The 9374-nt window shown below is 43.3% G+C and overlaps 1 protein-coding gene across 4 annotated transcripts in view; it reads right to left on the bottom strand.

Annotated features, from left to right (window-relative positions):
* CNST (consortin, connexin sorting protein) overlaps positions 1 to 9374 on the bottom strand; it is a 115275-nt gene that overhangs the window by 33693 nt on the left and 72208 nt on the right. For 3 of the 4 annotated variants that reach the window (XM_040636094.1, XM_040636093.1, XM_040636091.1), the window contains exons 3-4: positions 9134 to 9339; positions 1119 to 1149 (exon numbers count right to left, since the gene is read on the bottom strand). In XM_040636094.1, the coding sequence (XP_040492028.1) occupies positions 1119 to 1149; positions 9134 to 9339 (237 nt within the window). The remainder of the gene's footprint in view (positions 1 to 1118; positions 1150 to 9133; positions 9340 to 9374) is intronic. The other variant, XM_040636092.1, reaches the window with a different exon arrangement.

Raw genomic sequence — 9374 nt, 5'->3', positions numbered from 1 at the left:
CCCCCCCCCCCCCCGCAAATGTGGATGCTGGTCTGCACTCCACTACATTGTGCTCATTATTTGGTTAGAAAAAGAGTTCTAGGGGCGCCTGGGTGGCACAGTGGTTAAGCGTCTGCCTTCGGCTCAGGGCATGATCCCGGCGTTGTGGGATCGAGCCCCATATCAGGCTCCTCCGCTATGAGCCTGCTTCTTCCTCTCCCACTCCTCCTGCTTGTGTTCCCTCTCTCGCTGGCTGTCTCTGTCGAATAAATAAAAAATAAAATCTTAAAAAAAAAAAAAAAAGAGTTCTAGCTTCCCATCCACCAGAATTAGATCTGCCGCGTGCTTAGTCATGAGCTGCCATTGTCTGAGGTGGTTATCAGAGTCGATTTGCTAGGGTTCAGGATAGTAATTGTGTTTCCCTCAACCTGCTTGGAGATGGGGAACAAGGTCAACAAGGTGAGGACGGAGTCGAAATCACACAAATGGAGAAACACAGATGGTTAGGGCACACTCTTTCTAGAGAGTCTATATTGGGCCATCCCTGGAAAAGAGAAGCGATTTTTACAAAGGACAATTAGAAAACTGAGGAAAGAAATGTTTCCTGTATAAAAGCTAAGATGCATTCTCACATGACAGCACTGTTCTGTTTATTACGAGGGAAGAATTCAGTCTTCCTTTTGCAGCTGAAAGCTAGAATAAGACGGTCACGAGAGTTCCTACGTGTAACACGCCACAGGCTGTACCATATGAATGTCACTTGACTTGTATCTGTTTTAATTCAAAAGAAAGAAAACCCAATGGATTTTTAAATTCTATTTTTCAGCGATGTAGCTTTTTTCCTGCCCCCCCAAACATACAAATATTTACATTGTGGTAAAATTGGGGCTTCTTCATGGAAGGCCAAATTTGGGTAGTTCTAGAGAATTTTCTGGAGTTGCAGAAATTCCCTACACCTTGCTTTCTGATGGGGTTACATGGGTAAACACAGCTGTTAAAACCCATAGAAAACAACAGATATATATCTCTATACATCTATATCTCTATCTATCTATTTATCTATAGTTTGTAAATCTCAACTTCAAAAAATGGGCAGTTCTCCATGAGTCCTATGAATTTCTTCCTGTAATTAAGGATACAGTCCTCCTCCTGGAAATAGGACTCTGCTATCTGTTAAAAAACAAAAAAAGACAGGTAATTAGATTAACACTTGGATGAAAAGGCAAATTTGGAACAAATCAAGACCTCAACCTTCTCCAAGTCTTTGATATCAGACTAAGAAAACTCTGAACTACACTCACCAGTTGAGAAGAAATCTGACTGTAGGCACAGGACATATTTCTGAAGTCACTGATCGCAAGCAAACGGAGACATTCTTTGGTCTTTATGACAACCCCTCTCGCCCTATTCTATTTCAAATCAAAGCCAACTTCACCGATTCATTAGAGTTTAGAAGTAAGAACTCTAGAGAATGAGGAAAATACTACAGGGGCTTATAACAGTGTAACATGGGTGAAAGAGTGACTCTGTATTGTAAATCAAAAAGTTAAAACGTGTCAAGTCACATGCGACTCATTCGCATTTCACCAACTACCTCATGGGACACTGACTTTTGGTTCTCTTTCGATATTTCAGAAAATGCAGGGCCAAGTGCTAAGAGTTGAGCAACGACGCTTGGAATACCTACAAGGTGCCATACAGGATAAAGGGCATTGGATGGGGGCGGGGGGGAGAGGTCCAAAGATTCAGGATCTGGTCCCAGTCGAGACTTATCAGTTACCAGATTCATTCTAAAGCATATTTAAATTGAAAAATTTGGGGCACCTGGGTGGCTCAGTAGTTGGGCGTCTGCCTTTGGCTCAGGTCATGATCTCAGGGTCCTGGGATCGAGCCCTGCATCGGGTTCCCTGCTCAGCAGGGAGACTGCTTCTCCCTCTCCCACTCCCCCTGCTTGTGTTCCCTCTCTCGCTGCTCTCTCTCTGTCAAATAAATAAAATCTTTAAAATAAATAAATAAATAAATAAATAAATAGAAAAATTCTTTGATTCTGAACATTTTGGGATCTTTTACTTATATCTTTATTTAAATACAGTGTTTGTAAATAGAACAGCAGTAAAACTGAAAGGATTAATTGAGAAATACTTGCATAAACTGACTTGTCATATTTAGAATATTTCATACACATATTCACACTTTTAAAACAGTTTCATTCTTACTAAGTCTATAGTAAGAAAGGTGTTCCATCTATAGATCCCTACACCTCCATTTCCCAGCAAGCTGCCGATGCAAAGAGCAATATACTACTTGTCAAACTATAATCTAGGAAGAAAAACGAATGGTTTTTCATAAAAGACTCTTAATCATGGGAAATAAACTGTTGCAGGAGGGGAGGTGGATGGCGGGATGGGGTAACTGGGTGATGGGCATTAAGGAGGGTACAGGATGGAATGAACACTGAGTATTTTATACAATCGATGAATCACTGAACTCTACCTCTGAAACTAATAATACACTGTATGTTAATTAACTGAATTTAGGGGCACCTGGGTGGCTCAGTCGTTACTCGTCTGCCTTCAGCTCAGGTCATGATCCCAGCATTCTGGGACTGAGCCCCGCATCGGGCTCCCTGCTCAGCGGGAAGCCTGCTTCTCCCTCTCGACTCCCCCTGCTTGTGTTCCCTCTCTTGCTGCCTCTCTCTCTGTCAAATAAATAAATAAAATCTTTTTAAAAAATTAACTGAATTTAAATTACAAAAAAAAAAAAAAGAATGTTTTTTCTGAAATTCCACCATGGAAACAGTATACTTTTAAACGAAAATATTTGCCTAGCTTAAAATTTATATTATAATGCTAACATTTTTCTATGAGCAAAATATATAAGTGGACTCAATCACCTCTTTGTAAAGTTTTAGTTTAACCTAAAGCTGAGTCCATACTTACTTTCTTTTCTGAGGACTTTGCAAAGGATAAACTGATTTTCAAGATTCTGCTTGTCTTTTGTCAGCTCATCCATCTAACAGTATGACGATACTAACTGGAACCATATCAAATTGTCACTATTTAACCACTGTCTTACTTACAAAACCAGAATTCCATATACTACGACCAGTAGCGTGCTGACACACCCCTGACCCCCGGCTCTCCAGTACTGGGGAGAGCCCTGACTTGTAGTGGTCGCTCATTTCTGTGTTGTCAATGGTTCCATCATAGCCAATTTCAAGCTACCGGCATGATGGACGTCGCCAGATATGGTTCTCACGAGCTAGCAGTAGCGAGCTCCAGCACAGCACTGGGCTATACCTAATAGAAACCACTAACGTTTCATTTATCAACATCCAGTGAAAAATCTATGCCATGGGATCAAATTTCTCTACTATACGTCACATCGAATACAGTTTCGGGTTGCCCATTAAGATTGAATTTCTGGCTCTTCAAAGCCATTCTTGTTGCCTTTTTGCATTTGTGCACAACTGGCACACAGTCATTTATAACAAGTTTCATATTCTTATAAACCAGACTTTCTGGCACTATGGAAATATGCATTTCAATTAGATTTCAGATTTCTGTGATGGTTCCAATACTATAAAAGCAACTATAAAGGTAGGGTCACGAGACCCAAAGCCTCAAAAGTAACAGGCATTTCCAGGTGAAAGGGCAACTGGGGAAAAATACACAAGCCACTTCCCCTGTAGAAACCCGCCCCTGGCCAGTCTAGCAGGGCAAGAGCAGACAGGGTTTTCTTTGACGTCCCATATGTCTAAATCTGGGAAGTAGCCTGGTGGAGCAGAAAGAACGTGCGGTGTGGAGGTGAACAGCGGACTGCATTCCGATCCAAACTTTGCCACTGCTAGCCATGTGACCTTGGACATGTCATTTTCTGTCTCAAGTCTCAGCTTCCTTGCCTGTGCAACAGGGACAGTAATACCTGGGACTGTCCGAGACAAGGCTGCTAGGCTGCTGTCAGGATTAAGTGAGGGGGCATGTATCTAGCGTGGGGGCCAGCACACAGCAGTGAGTGTTGAAAATGGTTTTTGAGTCTGAATTTGAACTGGAAGGGCAAGACGAAGAGTAGAACCATGTGGGAGAAAGTAAGGTGAACACGACTTTGGGAGCTCAACAGTGTTAAAGTTCAAGTTTTCAGGTTATATTGGTTCTAGGCTTCCTTTACCACCAGGAACCAGAAAAGGGAAGCAGGAAGGTGTATCTTCTGACCATAGTCACAGACACTGGCTTCAAGGATCCCAGTGGATCCATTTCCTGCCTAAGTTTGACACCAGTTTCAGGACAAACTCACTGAGCACCACACTTGATGTTTTTCTTCCCACTTCTATATGACAAGCTTCCAAGTTTATGACTTCAGTTATATACTTAGAGCTAACCTACAGTCATATTAACTAAGTGTGCAAAAGATTACTCATACCGAGAACAGGAATTTTTAAATGAAATCTTCAAGAGTTTCAAGAGCTAAAAATACAAGTACATATCTGATGTAACTGTAGGCATGTTTCCAAAAGCCTTTAGCACACATTCACTGATGGAATATCACTTCAAAAATAACAACTGTCCCCAAAGGGACTGTCCCTCTCCAATTCCTCATTTCTGTTCATGGACTACCATCTGCCCGGTCTGGATCTCCTGGCCATCTCGGACTTCCCTCATTCCCTTTCCTATCCACTCCAAGTCCTAGGGAGTCTTCCTTCAAGAGGACTGCAATCCATTCCTCTCTGTAGCCACCACTGCCACCGTAACCAGCATGCTTTTCTTGCCTTATGCCTGAATTATCAATATCTCCTTTCAATTCTTATTTTCATTAAAATTGTTCAAACCTGTGGTTTAAAGAGTCCAATCGTCCTATGATGTGTGTTCACAAATCCCTGCCCTCTTGGCCTTTTCTCCATTCTTCGGGAATGAGCGCTCAGGTATCTTCCGGTTTCTTTTTCTTTTAACCCGTGTATCCCTAACATTATGCCTATTTTGGCCATTTCTGGATTTTTAGCTTTTAGAAGATGAGGACTGAGCCTTTTGCTCCCCCAGCCCCAACCCTGCAAACACAGAGCACGCACACACTCTCCCACACTCATCTACCCCATACAGTTATATTGTAGCAATGGGTAGATAACACTTAATGTGTGCCTTACTGTAAGCCAAGCCAGATAGTAAACTCATTAATTTTCCTTTTCTGAAAACCTTTTGTTTTCCCTGTAGTTACTTTTCCCTTTCCTTTTCCCCTACTTTTTTCTGGGGGGGGGGGCATAGTTTTCCATGCAATTGTCACACATTCAACTCCACGCCACCAAGAGTCTAAATCTTCCCTCAACACATTCAGATACAGTAAATACACAGAAATAGGCATATGATATAAAACTTTCCCCCCAGACTACTCTGATCTGCTCCAAACAGAACTGGAGACTCTCTCCTTGGTACTGAGCTGTCATCTTAGAGCANNNNCCTGCACCTCCAGACTCCCTTCACCCCTCTCTTGGGTAGCATCCCAATTTCTGATATCTCACACCCTCCTGCTCCCAGGTTTACCTCTTCATTTTGGTGCAGCCTCTAGCAGCTTCCTCAGAAAGGGTAGAAAGGAGATGAGCAAAGGCCCTGAGGTACGAGCATCCTTGTATATCTGAGGAGCTGCCAGGAGGCAAGTGGACCTGGGAAGCAGTGACTAAGAGGGAGCGTTTTCTGAATTAAGGTCTAGGAGGTAACAGCATGGATTGGGCAGGGTCTTGTAGGCCCTGTAAGGATTTTAGCTTTAACTCTGAATGACAAGAGAAGCCACCAGAGGGCTCTGAGCAGAGGACGGACAGGATCTGACTTACATTTTCCCTGGGTCATGATGACTGCTGTGTAGAGGACAAAGATAAAAAGGGAGAGGGAGAGTCAGGGGGGTTTCTAAAGTGACGAGTTCATTGCAAGAATCCAGGTGAGGTCTGAGTCCTGCACCGGGGGTGGAGGCAATGAAGGAGGGAAGAAGGGGTCAGATTGCGGGTGTATGTGGGAATAGATCTGCAGCGTGTACTCACCGGAACTGGATGGGGGGGGGGGGAAGAAAATAAAAGACGACTTTGAAGCATTTGGGTTCAGCCACTAAGAGGATGGAGCTGCTGTTTAACAAAAGGGAAAAGAGTAGGGATGCAGAAGATTTGGGAGAAAAACCAAAGTTTGATTTTGGACATCGTAAGTTTGAAGTGCTCTTTAGACACCTCAGGAGGCTGGATATTGAAGCCTGGAGTTCAGAACAGCATACTGAAGTGCTCCGATGTGTAAAAATTAGTAAAATTTATGGGGCACCTGGTTCAGTCAGTTAAGCGTCTGCCTTTGGCTCAGGTCATGATCTTAGGGTCTTGGGATCAAGCCCCCTGTTAGGCTCCCTACTCAGTAGGGAGCCTGGTTCTCCCCCTCTCTCTGCTGCTCCCCCTGCTGTGCTCTCTCTCTCTGGCTCTCTCTCAAACAAATGAAAAAAACTTTTAAAAAATCAGTAAAATATGAAGGATTCAGCAAACGAGCCAGAGAGAGCATGGCTAGTGAGGCAAGGCATGAACGCCAAGAAGGGAGGGTCCCAAAGGCAAATAAAGAAAATGCTTCAAAATGGACTACGTGTTCAACTTGTCGAAGCTTCTCACACCCCCAGCAGGACGGAAATGGAGCACTGACCACTGGATTTGCACAAACATGTGACGTGGAGTCCTCTTACAACCTTCAGAATTTAATTTGATGGAGTGTGGGGACAAAAGCCAGACTGGAGTGGGTTCAAGAGACAATCGTGTGTAGAACGTTACCAAAGCAGAATCCTTGCCCAAAGTGTTTCAGATTGAATCAAGTCATGCAGGAACAACCAGACAAATCCTAATTATGGGGCACTCTACAAGAATTCTTGGGCTCTTCATAAGTGTCAACGTAAGTCAAAAAAACAAAAAAGGCAGGGGACTGTTTCAGATTACAGAAGACTAAAGAATCCTGATGACAGAATGCAATGTGTGGTCCTTCATGGGAGCCTGGATTAGGGGAGAACTAGCTAGGTTTGTGGCACAACGTGAGGGAAACGTAACCACAGGCTGTCCGTGGGACAATACTCTGATATCAGCATCTCACTTCCTATGGGTAATCCCAGCATTGCAGGTAATGTGGGGGGGGGGGTAATCCATGGTGTTGGGAAATACATGCGCATATATTTACGGGTGATGCCACAGACTGCCTGAGAATTACTTGCAGTCCTTGAATTAGTGACAGTGAGGGTGCGGTCCTGCTGCATACTATTTATTTGGATCTTACTGCGTATCAAGCACTATACTGAGTGCTTTTATACGCATTATTCCGTTTGGTCCTGCACCACTTCACCAAACAAACTGAAAGCCACTCAGACTGTTAGCAGTGGAGCCCAAAGCCCCACTTTTAAACCCCCACCATGCTCTCTAAGCCCCTCCGCCCGGGGAAGATATTTAAGAAGCATGACCTACAGGACTCAGCAAACTGGTATGTTCCTGGGGGGTGGGGAGGGCGGGGAGAATTTTTACTTTGAGACATAAAAAAAATTAAATAAGGGGCCTGGCTGGCTCGCTGGAAGATCACACGACTCTTGATCTCAGAGTTGTGAGTTCGAGCCCCACGTGGGGTGTAGAAGTTATAAAAAGTAAAATAAATAAATAAATAAACTTAAAAAAATGTTAATCATCTTCAGGCCTGGTCCAGATCTACTAGAACTGCTTCGGGTGCAGGATCGTACACCAGTAGAAAAGAGCATTCTTCTTGCCTTTCATGCAACAACAGCCCAGTGACATAAACTCCTTGAAAAGATTTGACTACATTTGCTATTTCCATCTTTACTTCAAATGTCCTTTTCCTCAACTTTTTATCGAAATTCTACAGAAGAGTTCAAAGAAGAGTAAAACCAACAGCCATTTACCTTTCACCTAGATCTGTCAATTGTTGACAGCCAAATTTGCTTTCTCTCTGTCTCTTCCGCTCTTATATACTTTTTCCTACTGAAGCATCATAAGTAATGATAAGTGAAAATACCATAATACAGGTACTATGTCACTTCCCTCCCAAATATGTGGTCATGTATCTCTCAAGAACAAGGGTACTGTCCTCTAAAACCTATAATTGTATTACCAGTCTCAAGGAATTAGGGCAATAAGATTATTTAATATACTGCCTATATTCAAATTTCTCCCACGATATTCCAAAAACAGATGCATTGAGTGGAATAAACACATTCTGGCCCCAGAACTGTCAGGAACTTGCTTGGTGAGGGAGCCTCAGTTTCTCCATTATTTCATTATTTTCATTTTAAAGGAAAAATTAAATGCAGTTCATACATATCTTATTTTTCTGAATTAGCTCTTGTGTAAAAAAAAGCTTCCTTGCCACTGTCCAGAAGGCCTCCCAGTGTCCAGGCTCTCCATCTCCTCATTTACCCTCCCAGTCATCAGCAGAGTTGTTTTTTTCTAAAATTCACATTCGATTTGGCACTCCCACCATTAAAAACGCCCAGTCTCTATGAGGAAGGCCGTGATCACTGCCCCCAGCCATCCAATGTCCATTCCCACCTCTTCTCCATCTTAATCTCCAACACCATGTCAGCCATGCCTTTGCAGGGGCTGAGCTCTCTTCCTGCACCAGCTCACGCTGTTCATCTAGTGAGCGCCTACATACTCCACAAAACCCAGCTCAAGAATCATCTTCTTTTCCCCTGATGCCCACAGAACAAAGTTAATCATGCATTTTGTGCTTCTGTTGAACCTGAAGCATCTGTCTACACTTAGTACAGATTTCTCCCATTATTTATCTCTGCAAGTGTTTCTCCTACTCTACAGCAACTCCCTGAAGGATGTTGTTAAGTAATCTTTGTTTCCCCAGTGTCTAGCAGACTTTTTGGCATCTCGGTGGTACTTACTAAGCGCTTGCTACACTGACTAACTCATACATAGCTTATTCACTACATAAAGGAAGTCAGTGATTATCTGAACAAGGCCAATGTGTGGCCACCAGTAGTCATATCCTACATGTCCCACCAGTCACTGACCCAGGGTCACCTCCTCAGCTCCCCAATGACAGGTTGGTGAGAATCAATTACAGAGAATTGTATTTTCAATGATTCCAAACCCTGGTCCGAGAACCGTAGGGAGGTGGGACATGAGGGTTGGACGGAGTACCTGGTGAAGGCAGAGAGGGAGCGCTCTGGAATCCAACTGCTCAACTTCACCTCGTATAAGTGAGAACAGATACTGAAGAACTCGCTTTGGGGCTTCTGGTTGATCGTTCGCGTTTACTTCTGTGGATTCTTCATCACTCACAGCACGTGTGGATGCACTTAGCGTATTTTCTTGCATTAAAGGTGTGGCATCTCCTGAAGAAAGTCCTTTAAGAAGTAAATACAATGCCTACATTAGGGTA

This window comes from Ursus maritimus, unplaced genomic scaffold (assembly GCF_017311325.1).
Source record: "Ursus maritimus isolate PB19 unplaced genomic scaffold, ASM1731132v1 scaffold_2, whole genome shotgun sequence".
Taxonomy (NCBI): Eukaryota; Metazoa; Chordata; class Mammalia; order Carnivora; family Ursidae; genus Ursus; species Ursus maritimus.
This window is presented reverse-complemented; position numbering and strand designations above follow the sequence as displayed.